The sequence below is a fragment of the Vigna unguiculata genome, chromosome 2 (assembly GCF_004118075.2).
Source record: "Vigna unguiculata cultivar IT97K-499-35 chromosome 2, ASM411807v1, whole genome shotgun sequence".
Classification (NCBI taxonomy): Eukaryota; Viridiplantae; Streptophyta; class Magnoliopsida; order Fabales; family Fabaceae; genus Vigna; species Vigna unguiculata.
The window spans coordinates 33369805-33390898 of NC_040280.1; the positions used below are offsets into that span (position 1 = coordinate 33369805).

Consider the following 21094-nt stretch of genomic DNA (forward strand, 5'->3'; position numbering starts at 1 on the left):
ACAAGCTTAAACATTGTGGTTGTTATGAGTAATTTTTAATGATTGACTTTATTTACAGTGAACTCTTTTAATTAGGTAAAATAAGTGTTTTTATCCGGTAATACAGTGATTAACTAACTGTGGTTAAAGGTGTTAAATTTGTTTTTGTGTTTACGCTATTATTTTTTATCCATGCAGAGAGAGTGTAGGTAGAGTTGTCAAAATGGGTAATCTGGCTTGACCTGACTCAATTCATCATGGATTGATGATTTAGTGAGTCAACCTAATCTTAGCGAGGGAAAAAAATTCGAACCTGATCCGATCACCATGGGTTGACGGGTTAAACGTGTTAGCTCACGGGTTCACTTAATTAAAAAAAATACAATTTTTTTATTTTTGTCAGTCAAAACTAAATTATAATTCTAATTAAAATCTAAAGAAACTTTAATACAATCCAAATACAAATCAAAATAAAAAAAATACAAATTATTTACGTGTAAAGCCCAACTTAATAAAAACACTTATGTAATTCTTTTATTTGTGGATTGGTGAGCTAACTCGGCTCACCACAGGTTCAATCCGGATGATATGGAGTCTAGATGAGCCGGATCAAAAATCAACCTATATTAAAATTTGTAAAAAAATTTAATCCAACCCGATCAAAACCCGTGAGCAAAGTTGATCGCGAGTTCCGACCCAATGACAGCTCTAAGTGTAAGTTTCCTTTATTTTTACGTGTGAACGTGTTCTGCCCCATTTTTACCAAGTAATAAGGAAATAATGGGTGGGGCAGGGACATGCAGGTCGACCACTTGTGACACAGGATCCATTCAATTCATGAATGTTTCTTTACTTTTTGTGTACTCTTCAAATGAAGTGAGTTCGCATGTTCTCTATTGCTATACTTTAAAAGGAAAAAAAAGAAAAGTAAAAAAAAAAAAAAAAAAGATGCAGACAGTAGATATATTTTCTCTGATAGAGCCACGAGCCGCGTGGTCTTCTCTTCAGCATAGGCTTTCAATCATCTAAATGTCCTTCACATTAATGTTCACAATAATTGATACACTTGTTGCCTATAAATTATAAGCTCCTCCACCATTTCCAATACCACATTCTTCCTTACACACTGAATCGAAGCTTTATTCTGTAAGTAACCCCTCCTTCTTCCATATCTCTTTCCTCTTTTGCTAATTTTCTCTTTGTTTTTTTAAATACTACTCTAAGCAGAGCAAACGAGACGTTCCCAAAATTGTTTACATAACAAGTTTCTATGATTCACGTGTTTAAATTCTCGCTCAGCGTTTTAGTGTCAATTTATTTAGTTATTTGTATGACATGAAACTCTAAACGTCGTCATGCATGTAAAAACACTTTTCATCATCGTCGTCATCATTGTTTTCTTCTTAATATTGGGATTAATATATTTTGGGCATTGAGAAAGAGTGGTCCATGGGTTATCTGGTTTATATGCATAAACAAACCCAATCGGAGTGAGCGATAATTAATATATAATCGAAGGATATAGACATTTGCAATTAGCCAAAAACTTTAACATGTTATGGAAAAATCCGAATCCATTGATTATAAATACAAAGAGGGAGGTTGATGTTACCGTGCCTTGTCCAAGTTTCTTTTTAACGCTTCCATGGAGACGCAAATATTTTATTCCTAGCCACAAGCCACCACACATTAAATATTAGTTTGTTTCGTTGTAGTTGCCTCTTTTGGAAATTGGACCATGCAAATCAGAAAACATACCAAGTTCTTAAAAGGGTTTTTATTTCTTTAATTTAAATTTGTTCGAGAAGTTTTAGGGAAAAATATATGGTCCACTTAATTTTGTCAAACCTAGATATTTTTTTAAAGTGAGAGCCTCGGATATATAATCAACCCCAATAAATAAATAAATAAATAAATAAGTGGGTCTCCGTGGCCTTCCAAAGGAGAGTGTAGATTCTAGGATGAAATCTTAGTTATAAAAATAACTCATTTATATTGAATAATAAAATAAAATCTAACTTAAAGAATTTAATTAAGATCCTTTGGATGATGACGGTAGAACTTTACAATAATTTTTAAATGCAAGGAATCTTGTACCGTCCTAACATCAACAGTTAATTGAGCATATGCTCATTTGAATTGAATATATTCCTAGGGTTTTAAAAAAAAAATGAAAGCAGTTTTAAATACTATAATGTTTTTTTTTTAGTCTGGAGAAAGAGAGATAGAGAAAGCGACATATGCATGCATGAAAAAGATGTGTAAAAGCAATAAAAGAAGAAGAAAAAATGTTCATAAAATAGGGGTTGTTAAAAGAATATGTAAAACCAGTAAAATAAATAAATAAGTTAGAATTTAGCAGTGTGAAAGAGAAGACATAAGAATAAAGGAAGGGAATGGATCTGTCTGAAGAAAAAGACATGAAGGTTTGCTTTGTCTCCAAAGTGTAAAGCGTTTTGATCGAAGGCGAAATAAAGAGAAAAGTAGAAAGCAACAAAAAACGACGTGTCTTTATCTGTTTTTGGTGTTCATCGGAGAAAGCCTCCACTAGTTTACTTTTCCTTTGACATCCCCTCCTCACCTTTTTTCTATCAGAATATGGACTCCGTTTCGGACCCACCCTTTCACGAAGCATACAAGATCCTATTTGACAAGACCCGAAACACCATTCAAGAGAATAATGGTTTCGACAGCGATGTCGTGGTGGCCGCCGAGGAATGCGAGCTTCCGGTCATCGATCTCAGCCTCTTAGAGGACCGTGACGAGACTTTGAGGGAAGAGTGCAAGTCCCACATCGCTAGGGCTTCACAGGAGTGGGGTTTCTTCCAGGTGGTGAACCATGGTATTTGCAGTCATATTTTCAGCAGGTTAAGGTGTGAGCAAGAGAAAGTGTTCAGACAACCCTTTGAAAAGAAGAGCAAAGAGGAGAAGTTCTTGAACTTCTCCGCCGGAAGCTACCGTTGGGGAGCACCCACTGCCACCTGCATCAGACAGTTATCTTGTTAGGAATACAAGTGTGAGTCTAAGTCCCACATTGACCAGAAATGAGAAAGTAGAGCACTATATAAGAATAAAGACCCATAAACCCATTGCCTTAAGGTTTTGGGTTGAGAGTGGTGTCAATATCTTATGTGGTTAGGCTCAAGTCTCATTGGGTGTTTGTTCTCCCTAGTGAAACCCCCTCTGTAAAACCTAACATATCTTGGTCCGAAGCCTTTCATATTCCTCTTTCTGATATACTAGGATCATCTGGATCAAACTCTCTCAGGTACATTCATCTTATTCTTGCTTCCCTTCTATATCAATCCAAATATGTAAATTTCAGAACTTTCTTCTGTAGATAGAAAAATTAACAAGCTGTTGTGTTGTGTCGTGTGTTGACTTGCTTTTTATTACTGTTATTAATGAGTAGCTGCATGCATTTTTATAATTATGTACAATGTAAATCCACATGACGCAGACATTGCTTTGTTCCTTGAATTTTGATATATGTGCACATGGTTGCTACTTTTATGGTTCCCTGACCGATGAGGTGTAGCCGAAAACTCTACAGTGATGGAAACACAGCGAATTTGGATTCTCTTTTGAATTTTTTGTGCTGGACCTCTATCTAGTCTTGATAATACATCGATTATCACTCATTTTGATGTTTTAAAATATATTAAAAATATATTTAAAATATCAACCTAATATATTTTTAATGTTCAATATATAATAACACCAAAAAATCAGTAAAAAAAATCTGGACTTGACGACAGCGTTCTATGGTAATAAATGAATTTATTTGTGCAGTTGGAGAATTGAAGAGTTTGCGACAAGAGTTTCGAGGCTTGCAGAAACATTAGCCGACATACTGGCGGAGAAAATGGGTGAGAAGTCAAGGTTCTTTAAGGAGAATTGTTTGCCCAACACGTGCTATCTCCGACTGAATCGATATCCTCCGTGCCCTACTGCTTTTGGGATTCACGGTCTGATGCCACACACGGATAGTGACTTTCTGACCATACTGTATCAGGATGAGGTTGGGGGTTTGCAATTGGTGAAAGACAAGAAATGGATCGCTGTTAAACCAAACCCCGATGCCCTTATAATCAACATTGGCGACTTGTTCCAGGCATGGAGCAACGGTGTGTACAAGAGCGTTGAGCATCGAGTGATGACCAACCCGAAACTGGAGAGGTTCTCTATGGCGTATTTCTTGTGCCCTTCAAATGACACTGTGATAGAGAGTTGCAGAGAGCCATGTATTTACAGGAAATTCAGCTTTCGTGAGTACAGGAAACAAGTTCGGGATGATGTTCAGAAGTTGGGTTCCAAAATAGGTCTGCCTAGGTTTCTTGCACATTAAGAATGTTTATGAAAGAGAGAGGTTTAAACATCGTAGCTGGTTTCGGTCTGCATGTTTGATGCTGTCTCATTGTGTCTGCTGTGATTTATGTATATACCATTTCCATTTATTTTACGTTCCCATTCCCCTTCATGGAATATTAACTAACCATGTATTTCAATGGAGGGACACACTGAAACTGCAAAATAATAATTAATAGGAAAATTATCTTTTGAGAAAAAGTATTTTGAAAAAGTTGACAAACTTTCTTAAATAGAATTAAAATATATTATTTTTATTTTTTAACCAAAATAAAGTAATAAAATAATATTTTTTTTACTCAAATTAGTAGTTTGTCAAAAAGTTTGTAAGAAAAACTTTGTTAAGATATCATTTTCCTAATTAATAATACAATCAAATATAATATACTCAATTAAAAAAATATAAGAAGAGAGTGTTTATTAATAAAAATTAAAAACACTTAATTATATAAAGAACATAAAATTTAATTAAATATTTGGGTCAAGTATGTTTTTAATCCTTAAACTTTAATTTAAAATTGAAATTTGACCTTATCCGAAATATCAATACATTTTGGTCCCTAAACTTTAAAAATGAATGAATATAGTCTTTTTAACTCAATTATGTTAATTTGTTTTGAGGAGTTGAACGCATTTTTTAGTAGATATTGAACCAAGAATGTGTCAAACAGTGTAAAAAACTCCAATACTATCAAGAAAAGCGTTCGACACGTCAAAATAAGGTTAACATAATTGGATTAAAAGAACAATATTTATTTATTTATAAAGTTTAAGGACCAAAATATATCAAAATTTCATACAGAGACGAATCCCAATTTTAGATTAAAGTTCAAATATTAAAATCATACTTAACCTAAATATTTTGATAACTCTATTTATATATGCAAATTAATACGTGTTATTTGTTGTTTCAATCATTGGGCTATTAACAAAACTTAGTAATTGCAGATGAATTTTACAGATAACCTTTAATGGATTTATTTTTCTCGATAAAATTACAAGAAAAGATAAGAGTTTAAATTTCACTTATTTAAATTTTATTTATTTTAACTTTTTTAATAAATTAATTCAAACTTTTTACATCTAAAATTCTCATTCTAGATAGAGCATTACAATTTCTATTATTATAAAATTAAATTTATACTTATAAATTGATTTTCATTGAACACTAAATAGTTTTAAATATATTTAATGTAAGAGAAGAAACATAAATGTGAGAGTGTAGGAAAAAAAATTTAAGAATTAAAATTATACAATTTAAATAATAAAAATACGCTCACCGTTATTCAAAATTTCAATTTATTCTAAAATTAATCACAAGATAAAGTCATTTAATGTAATTTTCAACATGTTTATTACAGAAAAGTTCAAGATTTTGGAATTTAAAATGTTATATTATATATGATTAATCACACTATTAGTTTTGAAACTCCACTTGGAGTCTTTACTTTTTGTCTTTTAAAATGTTCAAAAGTTGATTAAATTTTTTAAAATAATTGCCAATAATTTTGAAAGATAGGACGATAAAAAAAAAAGTGTTATAAAAGGTTTGGTTTACATTGATTGAACTTGCTCACTAAATTCTAGAAAATATGTTATTTAAAGGAGTGGTCTCCATAACACAAATCATTATTAAGTAGTTTTTGTATAATATTTGCTATGAAAAGTAAGGTATTATACTTTAATGACAAGTTTCGTTTTTATCCTCAATAAGATCTATTTATACATATGTTAAAGAAAAAGGTTAGGATGTGATGGGTTTATGTATATATATTTTTTCACATAGGTTGGTTATATTTATATGGTTATGGTCATTGAGAGAGTGTAGTTCTATATGATTATATGACATTAGTCTTATACATATAAAACCTTTGACACTACTTTTACACAAAAATCTTAAGACAATATTATTATGGGTTTTTATTTTTATATAATGTTTAACTTTGTCTTTTTTATCCTGTGAAACTTTTTTAACTCACACTTAGACTATTACCCATAGGATGCAAGGCTTATAAAGGCAAATGCTCTTAAAAGTTTTCGAAATGTACATTCTGGAAATCAATTTTCCCTTATTTGGAAATTTTGAAGGATGGGCGAAGAAATTGAGGGGTGCAGAAAGTAAACGACGTTATGTTAATAGGTGAGCCCAATAGGTTGATTTTAATACGATCGGCCCAATAACATGATTTTGAGGAGATATGGATGGATTATATAGCCCACAATCCTGTTAGGCCACTTATTTTTGCCTAGTTCACATTTCTTTAACTTTTTGAGGGGCTTCCATTCTGTAAATGTAAATGGGGTTTAATTAATGGTATGATATAGAATAAATATGGAGTAATGAAAGATGAGCACAAGCATAAGTGCAAGCTCCACTTATGTCGAAGTACAACGTTGAAAGCACTATAGTTCTCCGTTTTCTACCACTCCTTGTGGAGCCATGCGTATTTTACTTGTCATATCAATCTACATCACACGGTGAATATTGACCAGTTTCATAACGCTTTGAATCTCTCAGAGTGCTCATTATTCTTTGTTGGGAGATAACACGCACCCCAACTAACAAATGCGCCTTTTGTGGTCATCTACTACTTCCAAATTACAATAATTAGTTAAGAAAAGTTTATTTTTTTTTCTGTTATCTATCATTGTATTGTGGATTTTGTTAACATTTATGTTCGTATTGATTTTAAGCAACTAGAAATACATAAATATAAGAGCAAACCAGAACAGAAAGATAGAGGGGAGCAAGAAATAGTAAAATGTGACTCTATGATCATCCATGTCCTCCATGTGATCGATTGTCTTCCATTTACATTAAAAAAATCGAAGATTCCTTCACTCGGTCAAGTAAATTATGTCTTTGTATTTATCCCCTGTCTGTAGTTTCAAAAGCAGATTTTAACTGACTTGGCTGAAATTAGGTTAGCTTTTGCTACTCCTGCACTTTTGTGTTCTTCCTTTTTTTTATCTCCTAAGTTTTGTCTTTTGTCCTTTCTTTCTTTCCGATTGTTTCCCTGATTAGAGGTATTTTCAGTCACTGCTTCCAATCACCCCCCATATTCATCTGCACTTTGCTTACTGCTGCTGAGAATGAAGTATATCAGCAACATTGTTCCCATGCTAGACCTGCAATTTCAAGCATCCATCAACTGAGCAATTCACGGCAAAAGACAAAGTAGAAGCCAAGGTAATTGATCTGTTAAATAAATATTAAAATAAGGGAGTTGAATCATACAAGGTGGCAAAGAAAAGGAGAACCCTTTTAGGATCAAGGGCCCATGAAGAAGGTCTTCTGAAACTATTTCTCCGAGTTATACTACATTTGTTTTCTGTGGGGTTGCCAATGATGTTGTTGGTTGTCATAGTAATCTGCTGATAAACAAGTGGGTTGATAGAATGATCCATTGATCCTAATGACATCCCCGCTGTCTTTTCGAGCGTGCAAGGCCCAACAAGTGTACCTATACAGATCAATGATAACCACAACCATAATTAGTATAAGGATTTGTGAGCTCCTAAGTTGTTCAAACTTCACATAGTGCCAACTCTTGGGGCCCCAAATGTGGGGTACCTATAAACAACAAACATGCCATTGTATTGTACTTGTACCAAATTGATTCCCCCTAACCAATTTCCCTTTCAGTTCTACTAGGATTGACCAAGGACTCCATTTCACACAGTCAAAATGTTCCGTTCCATTACAGTGACAGGTTCACGGAGTGGGTAGCCCTTTGAAATAGGCATTCTGAAAAAAGATAAAAATAAAACCATTCTAACGAATCTTCAACTACCAGTGAACAGCGACCAGGCCAAGCAATTGCAACATCCTCATAAAACTTAATTTACAGTTCCTCTTATCACCGTGAGGTCACATTTGTGTTTGAATGTGAGTCCAAAACCTAGTTATAATGACTTAAAGAATAATTATACACATCATAATTCAGCAAAGACTTAACAATCAGGGGACACCCATCTTGTCATGACATAGGTACAGCTAGGTAATGAAATATAATATATCCTTTACGTGGATAAACTAAGGTATGGAGGAGACATTTCAATATGTCACCTGTGTCCTACTTATAAAAAAATCCAGATTCTATACTAATGAGCCACGTCCATAGGGCCAGATAATGGAAACAAACAAACGTGTAGATAATTGTATTAAAATTCTCTTCGACCAAAGATACACAGCAAATGGAAATAAAAACAAATCCTTAGTGATGGGATCATTCAATCTACGTTAATAAAGAATATGGATTTTACTATATCTAAAATTGAGTAAAATAATAAGATGAATAAGAATGTGATTTTTGGAAGAGCAATGTGACCTTTTGGAGAGCATATGGTATCCTTTTCATAAAGTGTGGCACTGCTATTCACCTTCCTGTCACCTAAACGCAGGGATCCCTTCCTGGAAAGACTCCTCTGCAACTTTTTTGAGAGTTCAAACAATAAAATATTAAAATAATCTAAATTTAAAAGTAAAACCATTGCAGAAGTGGTGTTCAGAAGATAGTTCGTTCCATATGCATATTATGCGAGAAATAAAAAAGTAAGTGTCCTTCTTTCCTTTTGGTTACATGGCATGCCAAGATAGAGATTTGAATGAAAGTATTTTAGGTGGGACCCATTGTTTTCATACCATTTATATGGAACTGAATGAGAGTGAAGAAAGCGTTTTTGGTAATTCTTATTTAATACTGGTTTTTGTTAAAACTATTAAACAACGGACCAAAGATCTTTAGTTAAAAAAATGAAGATATTCTGTTAAAAAAAGTATTTATTCCATGAAGATGTATAGTATGTTTCTTAAATTCTAACTCATGAGGATATTAATTATCTAAATGCAAGAACATATACTAAATTGATTTCTATATTTTAACTTATGATTATTTTTATATTATTTTGAATCGTAATATTTTTTTAAATAAGTCAGTTTTGTTTTTTTATTGGAACACTTCTGATTTAACATACATATTTCTAAATTTTGACATTCAAATTATATTGATATCAATTTAATAAAAAAAATAATTATTAATTAAAATTAAAATATATTATTAATACTTTAAGCGGTAATTTCAATAATTTCAGCATTATTTTTCTAAGAAAATATTTATTAGTCTGGTACTTAAACAATATCATTGACTATAAGAAAATAGAAATGGAAAAGGATAAAAATCAAAAATCAAAAAGGAAAAATAGATCAAGAATGTTGAGTTGTTTAGTAAACTAAAAGGAGATGAGAAACAGAAAAAAAATGTTTTAAAATTTTTATATTTAAATTAATTTATTATAAAATAAGAAATAGATAAATAAATAAAAATTATTTTTAAAATTATTTTTTCATCACGTTCCTTCCTATCAAATATCACACATTATTTTTTTATTTCTTAAATAAACTGTCTAGTCAAAACCAGTAACAGGCTAAAAGAAATAAAGAGACCACAACTCTCAAAATTACAAACGTTAGGGATAAGAAGATGCAGTTACCAACTGCATACATCAACATCAAATTCGGAGAAGAAACTTCTCTTCTTTTCAAAATTTTTGATTTTATCCCTTTCCTTTATTAGAGATGATGCAAATAAACGAATCACAGGGCACAATAAAGTGAAAATGGTTAAACTAAACTAGAAGCTAAATAATGGTTGAGAGAGACATTCATCCTATCCTATGGCCGCAAAAGTTTAATGGGTCATTGATAGCGTGTTGTTATTCTTTTTCCCTCTCACTTCAATTGGTAATAATGCCACTGTTTATTCCAAAGTTGCACAACAAATCATCTTTCTGGCTTTAAATTATGCACTATTATAAGTTCCAGCAACAAACAGAACACCCCCTGTTTTGTACCTAAGTTGAAGTTCAAGAAATAAAAGAAGTGTAAATTAAGGTGTTTTTGAGAGATGAGAGATACCGTAATTTTCGAATTTGCATTGGTGGGATCTTTGTGGTTGGCGGAAGAAAAGGCATCCATATCAATCACAAAGCTATCGCTTTTCTCGGCACTGTACTGAAATGCGTTTATGTGATCGGAAGATAAAATCGCGCTTCCTCTGTTCTTTTCTTCCGAAATCAAATCCTGGGAACAAGACGATGACAAATCCTGAGAGAAACGGAATGCAAAGTTAGTAGAATGGAAGTGTTAGAAATGAATAAGATTGAACAGAGAAGAAGTAAACCTATTCTTACCAACTTCGGGATTTCCGCCATCTCCATCAGTTTCCCAAGAGAAGAAAGAAAATTGAAGGAGTAAGTATGTTCTTGCGTAGGGATTGGGAGAGAGCACAGGATATACCTGATTGAAGTCAAAAGTGTATATTATTATTATTAATAAAATAAGAGATAGTACTTAATAAACACCAATTAGAAAATGGCCCCGTGAACCATAACTCTGCACTCGATTAACCCATTCCATTGGTTAGGGAAACGAAAAACCCAATAATTAATTAAGCAAGAAAAGAAAAGCCACTTACAGAGACTAACGTGGCGTGTTCTTCATCTTGAAGAATGGGTCCTCTTTTGTGATGGAAATGAGAAGAACAGAGAAAATGGCAGAGAGAGAGAAAGAAAGAAGAAAGTGTGTGTTGTGCTTAGAAGGATTGGGAAGACAGAAAGAAATGTGTGTATGAGAGACAGGGAGAGAGCATGAGAGCCATGATATTGGGTTTGGTTTGAGGCTTTTTCTGTTCTCTGTTTTTTCAAGTTTTTTCAAGTGTCATGCCATTTAGTCAATTACTAATTTCTTATGGTTTTTCTTAATTTCGTATTAAACTAATCCTAACTTTTAGTTCATGAGTTTAATAACATACAACGTTAATAAACTAAAATGTATTATTTTTTATTTAGCATTTATGACTTAGTAATTATAAAATTATAAAAGATAATTAATTATGATAGACATAAGAATACTGATGACTTGGTCTCTTATACATCTTATCCAAAGAAGAGACAGATAAATTAAATTTGTTTAATTCTCAAATTTAGTCCACCATCATATAGATTTTGTATTTTACATTTTTTTAATTATATATTTTATATAATTGACTATCACTTTCTTTTATTTATAAACATTTAAACTAAATTTTAATATTTTTTTAGAAAAATATAATATTATATTGAAATATGAATTTATAATATAAGAATAAACTTTTCGAGAATGATATGGATGAGGTTAATTGTGTCCCTCAGATAATTAAATACCGTGAAAAATATTTGGAAATATAAATTTTACAAGTATTATACTCAGTGCAATGTGTTTTATTTTATATATTTAAACATGTAACAAAAAGTATTATACATTTAAATCATAATTAACAATGTTTTGAATTAAATTATTTAATTATATTTTATATTTACTAGCATAAACACATGCGCTATCACGTCTGTGTACGTATTTTTTGAATTATATTAATAATTAATGATATTGTAATGTTATTAAGTTAATAAACAAAATAAAAGTATATTTATAAAAATTAAAGTGAAATGTAAAGTGAAATGTAGGGAGGAAATATGAGAAAAATAACTGTTGATGAATATATGAGAAAAAAGAAGAAGGAGATAAGTAAGTAGTTTTATAAAGACTTGTAGAAGTAACCGTTAATTTTTAAAAATTTAATAAATAATTAAATTGTAAAGGGTAAGGTTGGAATTATGAAATGTAGACACAAATGAGGGAATCCCTTTATATATAGTTATAGATGATTATTGATGATATGAAACAAGTTTTTTCCTTGATAATTTTTAAATATTAAGTTTAATTAAAAATAAAAATAAAAATAGATAAAAACAATCTTTAAAGATATTTTAATCTAAACACAAGTTCATTTTAATTTATATATAAAAAAATTATTTTATAATACACAAAAACATATGTAGTATAGCATTTTATATCAATAAAATTATTCAATAATTAATTGACAAAACAAGCTACAGTACTATAGATCTAAATAGATACCTATTATATAAATCTGATACATATTTATTAAAGATGTCAGTTTATGATGATGCTATTGCATAAATAAATATACTAAAATGTATATACATATAAATTTATAATAACTTGTTAAGTTTACTAGGCAGTAAATTAAAAACAATTGTTAAGGTGTTTGTATATTGTAAGTTGTGTTTTTTCATACTTGTATAGTGTGAAAAAAAATTATTGTGTTATTTCGGAATGTCACATTAATGTATTTCATTTTTACTTTATATTCAATTATTATGTTATTTATATTATCTGTATTATTATCATAGGAATTTTATATTTTTGTTTACATATTTTTTTAATTTTATTTTTAATAAATAATTATTTTTTTAAATTTTTACTATTTTTCATTGTTTTTTATATTAGTTATTTTTTCAAAATAAAAAAATTATTTATAATTAAAATTAAATAAAAAAATTTATTTATAATAAAATTTATTTATATTTAATTTTATAATTATAATTTTATAAAATTTATTTATATTTAATTTTATAATTATAATTTTATTATTCTTTATTATCATGTATATTATCATTAGCTATAATAATAATTTTAATAAAAATATAGTTCCGCGAATATTTCCTTTATGTCGTTTTGATTAATAACTTCTGGAATGAAAATCAAGTGAGATTCGACCTGTCCATACTTGAAATTTAAAATTATTTAAATAGTTTATTAAAAATATTCTTTTACACTACAAGAAAATAACTTTTTTCTAATTACTATAAAATAAGATTAAAAAAATACAAATTGAATGTTCTTTGTATTTAAGAAAATAATAAAATAAATAAAATGTATTAAGTTTAATAATAAATAATTGTTATAAATTAAAAACCGAAACCAATATACATAAAATATTAACAACAGTTGTGTAAGATTAAGTTTATAATTTTTTTTATTTTTAAATAATAATAATAATAAATAAATAAATAAATAAATAAATAAATAAACTCTAATTCACAAATCCATAGGTTTCGGATCAATAAAAATTTAGGTTATAAAAAATAGGTTAAACTAACTTGAAATTTTATTAATTAAGTGGAATCTATCTCCACAATTCTATCATAAGTATCATTAATTTATTTTAGTACAAACATATACCTCAAAACTATTTATTTATAATATAAACACATGTTCTAAACAATTTAATTTACTCACTTTTTAAATCTTATACTTAACAAGTAAATAAGGTAAATATATGAAGAAATACAAGTAATTAATCTTGTGTCTTATTACCAATTTATTATAAATAATAAATATAATAATTAATATAGAAATGACAAATAAACTGGATTTTGTGATCATTATATGATATTGTCTTAAACTTTGATAAAAATTTTCAATATTAACTATCTAGGAGTGTAAGTAAAAACAATAAGTACATATCAACCACATCCTCAGACATATTTTAATATTTAATATAATTTAGATTTAATTATATTTATTATGTTTTAAATTTTTGATAAATTTAGAAATTTTTAATTGAGAAAAAAATTTAAAAAAAAAACAACTTTCTTATGCACAATATTAGTATAAATTATTTATCATACAAAATAATGATTAACACTGTCCAACATTTTAAGAGCACCACACAAATACTTTTCCTGTAAAAATAGGAATTGTTTAGCAGCGTGAACCTAAGTGAGAAAAAAAAAATCCTATTAATATATGAAAAATGTGCTAATTATCAATATAATATATATCTAATTATCATCATCCTTATTACATGTTAATCAAGTTATTTTTCATAATTGATCATCAATACTACTTTTGCAATTTTTTCTTTTTATTTCATATTCTTACCTATATTTTTCTCAGGTTTACTATTACACATGGACCTGATATTGTGCAGAGTAATATATCATGCTTCTTGTAAGGTACACTGCCGATAACAATAATCGGAAGTAATCAAAAGATAAAATCAACACAAAACGAGTGTGTTTGGGTTGAAAAATTAATTTTAGAAGAATCGATTATTTGAATAATATTGTTCAAAATCAATTCTAAAATCAAACATAACATTATTTTATGTTGAAAAAATAATTACACGTCAAACGAGGTGAAACCAAACACACTAAACACATTAGACAAAGCTAATAATCTTCTGGTTTGATTTGGACACATTCATCAGACGAAGGGTGTTCAGAACAATTTCTCTGGGACCTATTAGTCATGTTTAAGAAATGCATATATTCTTCCCTCATTCATACTTCAACAGCACATGCCAACCCTTTCACATCCTTTAACTACAATAACCTGCTGCACCATTCACCAATCTAATGAAAATTAACAATCAGACATTTTTCTGAAGGATGTGTGAAGACAAGAGTTTCTACAAATGGATTTTAAAAGTGATGGGCCTGTTAGGCCTTATTGTTCTGTTCTTATGGCTGGCCATAAGACCCAAGAGTCCCTCCTACTCCATTCTGTTCATCTCCGTAGAGCAGCCCTCCAATTCAAATGAAAATGGTACCATCTTCTACAATCTTGAAATAGAAAACTCCAACAAAGACTCAAGCATTTACTATGATGACACAATATTAAGTTTCTTATATGGGGAGCAAGAGGATGAGGTGGGGCAGACAACTATTGATGCTTTCCATCAACAAACTAGCAACACCCGGGATGTATCTAACACTGTTAATGCAAAACCTCGACCATTCAAGCCTCTCTTGAATGCTATCTCAAACGCAACCGCAGAGTTAAAAGTGGCTTTGATGACAAAATATCGATACAGAACATGGGGAATTAAGAGCAAGTTCCACGGGTTACACCTCAAAGGTATTCTACCAATTGAATCCAATGGGAAGCTCTCACGGAAGAAGAAAAAGTACCCACTTCACCGCAATTCCAACAAACTAGGAAAGTCCAAAATTTGGCACTGATCCTACAAGATGCTTGCTTCCACCGCGGGTTTTAGCAGAAACAAGAACAACTTTAGTATCTGATGGGTTTGGGATTGATGTGGTTAAGTAGAAGTAAGGTTTTCTCTAGATCATAGTATCTGTAGTAGTATACTTGAGACAGAAAACAAAGTATTAGGTACTTGTACATGTTTAAATCTCTAGTAATATGTATTCATGTAATGGTGTGTTAATGAAACTACATATTGATTTCAGTATTTATTTTAAGTAACCTTGCAGTTCTCCAAATGAACAAAAATCTATCCGAAATCACAGCACCAAAAGTTCTTCGGGAGGAGAGTATTCAAACTCCACTGACTACCTATCAAAATATCATTTGCCGACTTCAAGGGCTCATCACCCGAGTCTGACATCTACTGGCAACTTGCCTGCGCCATTGGTTAATTGGAACCTGTAAAGCAGCAAAAGAGGTAATTTTTATATATACCGAACAGGAAATAAGCATACCATATTCTAAGCTTCAGAAATGAGTGTTAAATCATTACAGCTGGAAAGCCACCATAGTCCCCAGGTTCTTTGATGTCCTTGGTGACACAACTTGCAGCTGCAAGCCGAACCTGCAAATGCTGCGTGATCAGATATATCTAGCTAATTGATTGAGGATATAATTGGTCTCATAACATACACCTGATGTTCATGTATTCATTCACTAATAAATAATCATAAGCCATCCTCAATGCACCGAGGCTATGAGAGGTTAGCCTTGTAAGATCATGAAACAAATACATACCTTTGATATGATAGATACATGATCTCGCACTGCTACCCTTCCTCCCATAGTCACATAATCTCCTATGCTGAACACACCAGAGTACCAAATTTGTAACTCAGAATAAATTCAAAAGCCTCATGTAGAAATTTAATTCCAATACAAAATTAATTTAACCACAACAAAACCAAAGGGCAAAACAAAAAATGAATGAAGATAACATACGTTGCTGAACCTGCAATCCCAACTTGTCCACAAAGCAAACAATTCTTCCCAATTACTACATTATGGCCAATCTGCAGAACCAATCAGAACAAAAGAGAAATTCTTGTTCGTTCAATTCATAATTAAGAAAAACCTAAATGTTAACCTGAACTAAATTATCTATCTTTGAATTGTCTCCAACAACTGTGTCTCGCCAGCTGCATAAACAAAGAGTGGATAAAATTAGAAATAAAGCAAGTGGAGAAAAAAAAACAGAACACATTTGTCACATGATTAAGCAAAAAATAAAATCGTGAAATCACTAACCTGCCTCTGTCAATGCATGTATTTGAACCAATTTCCACATCGTTCCCTATTATTACATTCAATGTCTGACAGATTTGGCAACAAAAAGCCAAATTAATTATTGTGTCTAGGTCAAACTAAGCAAGGTGAATATTAGATATACAAGAATATAGTTTTAGAAAGCCCTTGTCAACATACAGAATTGAAAATCAATTTACAGTAAGATTGACTTACAACCAACCTGAGGCTTTTTTCTCATATTACCGTCATCATCCACATAAAATCCAAATCCTACATGTCAAATACATCAATATCATCACATATAAACTGATCTAACGAGAGACATGTCCCACATTAAATTAGCTTACTTAAAATATGCATGTATCAGCTATTCAAAAAATTCAGCATCATCCAGGGGAAAAAGGTAAAATATCTCTGAACTAAATATATTATAGCTTATAATTGTTTCATGCAATGCGGTGAGGTTCATACTAGGACTGTTATTCTTTCTCAAAGTGTACAGACAAGGAGGTTAAGAAATCCAGCTTTACCATCTTGACCAATGCAGACGCCATTATGGACTACACACGAATCACCTATACAGCAATTACTAAGTGCGACATTATACCTGGAAAAGTATACAAGTATCAAACCACATCAGTATTACAAATACAAATTGTTTTGCATCAGATATGACCAACATAAGTGTGATTTAAAAATCCATATACAAGTGGTTAAACGTAAGCACGGACATGAACCTCTATAAAGGAAGAGAGCATTTTTCTAATTTTAATTATAAATATATAACCTTTACCAATCATTTCAAATCATGATGTTCCAAGTCAGAACATAATGAAAGCAGTTTATACTTTATAGATCAAACCAACAGTAGCATCATATTAGTACTTTTAACAGTCAACTTCTACCTTCTATAACAACATATTGACATATGCTTCGAGTGTAGAGTGCAAATCTACCAAGTAATAGCTAAACAAGCATCCAAGTCTATTACAAATTAAAGGCTAGAAGCAATATTTAAGAGAAGCAACCAAGCAAATATAGAGGTTAAAGCGAAAATGACTCGATTATCAAACAATGATACTGATGAGACAAAGTTGCATAGGTTTGTGACACAGAAAAAGGAACCTGTACCCTATCTTTGTTGAATGAGCAATGGTAACAGAAGGCCCAACAATAGTTCCAGAACCTATACGAACATTTGGACCAACAACAGATTCTGAATGAACTACAGCGCCAACCTCTACAAGTGCTGTGGAGTCAATGCAAGCTGACTCATGGAAAATGCCACCACCATTATGCCATTTAAGAAATTTATCATCAAAAGAAGCATCCTCTAATCTTGAAACACAAGACAACTGTAAAATATAATCAATTATTGAAAAGAAGAAACAGAAAATACATTAAGGAATATATGTGATGATGATTCACCTGGAGGAGCAGAAAAACCGGAGGAATGTCGAGGAGGAGCGAAAATACGTTGGAAGTTTAGATTTGGATTGAGATGGAGAAAAAGGGGTTGAAGAGGAACAAGCAAAGGCAAGTAACCTCCTTCCAGCCATAGTCATCGCACGAATCACTTGGCTTCGTACTGGACAGCGACCAGAACAAGGATTCATTACAGGTGGATCGGAGCTCCGATCCAATATGGAGGTTAAAAAATGAGGGTGATCCAACTTGGGGACTCAGTGGGCCACCATCATTATTACGGGGGTTTTTCTTCCTGCACCCCCGATGTTTCTTCCTGCACCTCCAAGTTTGATTGTGAAGATCATTATATCCTTCAAAAAATAAAAATAAATTATAAAATAAATATATCTGTACCCCGCACCTCAAGAATGAAATTCGGTACTCCGATTTCTGAAAGTTGATAATACCGGTTTCTGAAAGTCGATAACACTGGATTCTGAAAATCGGTAAATTTATGATTTATGTATCTTAAATTTATGATTCTCCTATGATATTTCTTCTCAATTAAGTTTTACCCAAATTAGTATGAACCCTAGTTATGATTTTAGGAATTCTTTTTTCAAACTGGCATGAACCTTAATTATATTTTTACTCAAATTAGTACAACCTTAAATTGTGAAATTTAAAGGTTGTTGTATTTTCTGCCGAAATGGAAAATTTGATGGATATATCTTGGGTTGCATTACAAATTCTGCTAGACATAATGAATTAGTTAGATAACCTTGATTTGGAATAGAAATTAGAATACCTTTATTGCGTGAATTCAATGATTATGATTAGAAATATTAGAAATTGAAAAGTGCATATGTGAATTACTCTACGAAAATGGTTTAAGTAAAGAAAATGAAGAATTTTTTATTTAACTAAAAAATTGATTTATATATAAAAAAATTAAATTTGACACTCCTAAAATTTTTATTCATGTTTCGTCACTGTTCGTATCTTAAAAATCGATAAAACCGGACTCTGAAAGCCAATAACTTCGATTTCTGAAAACCGGTAACTACAAACCAAAAGGGTAGTAGCAGAATTATAAAAACGTTGGGGTCTAGGAAGAAAAATTGGGGGTGCATGAAGAAAAACTCTTATCACGGCCATTTGGACAGCCTAGTCATTTCATCACCCAACAGGTTTCTTTCGTATTGAAATAATGGTGGAGGAGAAAATGTCTTTAACCGTGCAATAATCATATTTAATATTTAATAGTAAAAATAAATTTTATATATTATATTTTGAATTAAAACAATAATAATTAAAATAATAAATAAAATATTATCAATATATATATATATATATATTAATAAAAAATATTATTATTTTTTTTATAATGGTTAAATATAACATAATGTATTAAGTTTGAAATATATTAAACAAATAAATGATAAAGTGTAAAAAAGTTATTAATTATATAATAAAATTTAGACAAATTTATACAATATCATAAAGACGCATTTATTTGTTAATTCTAATAAAATTACAAAATTTGATTTAATGTATAAAATAAACTAAATAAAGTGTTTAATAAATCTTATTAATCTATTTCAAACAAAATACAACAACAACTACTTAATAAATAACTCTAAATAAAAATTAAAAATTAATAAATATTTCATTATCCAGCAATTGAAAAGTTGGGAAAGTTCTAAAATTTAAAATAGATTTAAACTAACATACACAAATACGATATGTGTATTGGATATGATATGTATTCATACCCAACACACCAATACATTTTTTTTAAAATAATAAAATATGATGTGTGATATATGTATATTGAAAATTATATAATAATTTAAAAAATATGATAAATATATTATAGTTATCGCATGTAATCAAATTAAAATCATATGTATTAAAATTGTTTAACATAAAAAATTATAAATGGTTGTCGTTATAAATTATGATTTATTTATAAATCAGATGTTTCATTGATAAATATCGGTAAAATATATTAAAGTATTATATAACGATACGTGTCAAACACAAATATGTAACCTAAATTAAAATATCGGTACTTCATTTAATTATTTTACTTGTGTTTAGTAAATGTTACATGCAATGAATACTAAAAGTTATTAGTTTTAGAATGAGTTGAATTTTGTATATGTATTATAATATTAATTCAAAATCTTTCTTGACTTTAGTGGTCGCTAACCTTTGTTAAAGAAATTGATCGACCCACGGTTTTGAAATCTTGTTTTTCCTCACTAATGTTTGAATCTAAAACTCGAGAAGTATACGTCTAATTCCGTTCATACCAAAAACATGTTGGTTGATGAGTTAAGATTAAGTTATAAAATAAAAAAACAAAAATATTTTACGATGAGTTGTTTTTAAAAAATATATATTATTTTAGCATACGTTAGAATTGGAAAGAAGAGATTACTCGGTAAGCTTTGTACAAACTGCGAGAAATTATCTTTAGTAACTTGTTCTTTTGATTTTTTATTATAAAATTAAATTATTTATTTTTTAAAATTAAAAAAAGGTATGACTAGCGTTGTCCTCTACAAATAAAACAGGTTAAATATGTTTTTGATCCTTTAAGTTTCAGTGAATTTCGAAATTAGTTTCTTTTCTAAATTTTATACCAATTTAGTCCTTTATATTTAGACATGCGTGTATTTAATATTTCTTACCAAATTTTGTTAAATTTATTTGACATTTTAAACGAATCTTATGATAATATTTGAGTAGAGCGAAAATGTGTCAAACAGCATAAACAATTCAAAATATTATCATGAAATGCACTTGAAACGTCAGATAAACGTAACAAAAGTTGGTTAAAATGACTAAATTCCTAAATTCACGTAATTTTAAAGATAAATGACTAAATTGGTCGAAAATTTTAAAGAAAGACTAATTTTAAATTTCATTGAAACTTGAGATCTGAAAAACTTGAAGATAAAAACATATTTAACCCAATAAAGTAAAATAAAAAGTTACAACTAACAATGTTAAAATTATAATAATGCAAACTATATACAGAAAGCGATGTTTTTCTCTTAATTTATCTATATAATATACTGGTAGGGAAGAAAAGTATGAACACTGTAGAAGCTGGTACTGTTCTATCAAGTGCATTCGGCAACGCCACTACTCTGTTCTTCTGATCTATGTTCTCAAATTTGT

The 21094-nt window shown here is 30.0% G+C and overlaps 3 protein-coding genes across 4 annotated transcripts; 1 reads left to right on the forward strand and 2 right to left on the reverse strand.

Annotated features, from left to right (window-relative positions):
* Positions 1–2577: 2577 nt before the first annotated feature.
* Positions 2578–4434, forward strand: LOC114166434 (gibberellin 2-beta-dioxygenase 8-like). The gene is made up of 3 exons (XM_028051172.1): positions 2578–2974; positions 3178–3247; positions 3772–4434. Exons 1-3 carry the CDS (start codon positions 2578–2580, stop codon positions 4325–4327), a joined length of 1023 nt encoding a protein of 340 aa, XP_027906973.1. The 3' UTR covers positions 4328–4434.
* A 2668-nt stretch (positions 4435–7102) lies between these two features.
* On the reverse strand, positions 7103–11039 carry LOC114173056. 2 transcript variants are annotated; one of them, XM_028057261.1, is made up of 6 exons: positions 10824–11039; positions 10540–10645; positions 10265–10453; positions 8679–8775; positions 7586–7811; positions 7103–7476 (listed from the first exon to the last, which is right to left on the reverse strand). In XM_028057261.1, exons 2-6 carry the CDS (start codon positions 10564–10566, stop codon positions 7398–7400), a joined length of 618 nt encoding a protein of 205 aa, XP_027913062.1. In that variant the 5' UTR covers positions 10567–10645; positions 10824–11039; the 3' UTR covers positions 7103–7397. The 2 variants fall into 2 exon arrangements, with proteins under 2 accessions (XP_027913062.1, XP_027913061.1); XM_028057260.1 differs by having other exon boundaries at positions 8679–8781.
* A 3804-nt stretch (positions 11040–14843) lies between these two features.
* LOC114169221 (probable UDP-3-O-acylglucosamine N-acyltransferase 2, mitochondrial) lies at positions 14844–18120 on the reverse strand. Its single transcript, XM_028054275.1, has 10 exons — positions 17924–18120; positions 17627–17833; positions 17026–17102; positions 16716–16765; positions 16496–16560; positions 16335–16386; positions 16190–16260; positions 15986–16052; positions 15741–15812; positions 14844–15646 (listed from the first exon to the last, which is right to left on the reverse strand). The coding sequence occupies exons 1-10, from the start codon at positions 18109–18111 to the stop codon at positions 15581–15583; spliced, it is 915 nt and encodes a 304-aa protein (XP_027910076.1). The 5' UTR covers positions 18112–18120; the 3' UTR covers positions 14844–15580.
* Between the last annotated feature and the right edge of the window lie 2974 nt (positions 18121–21094).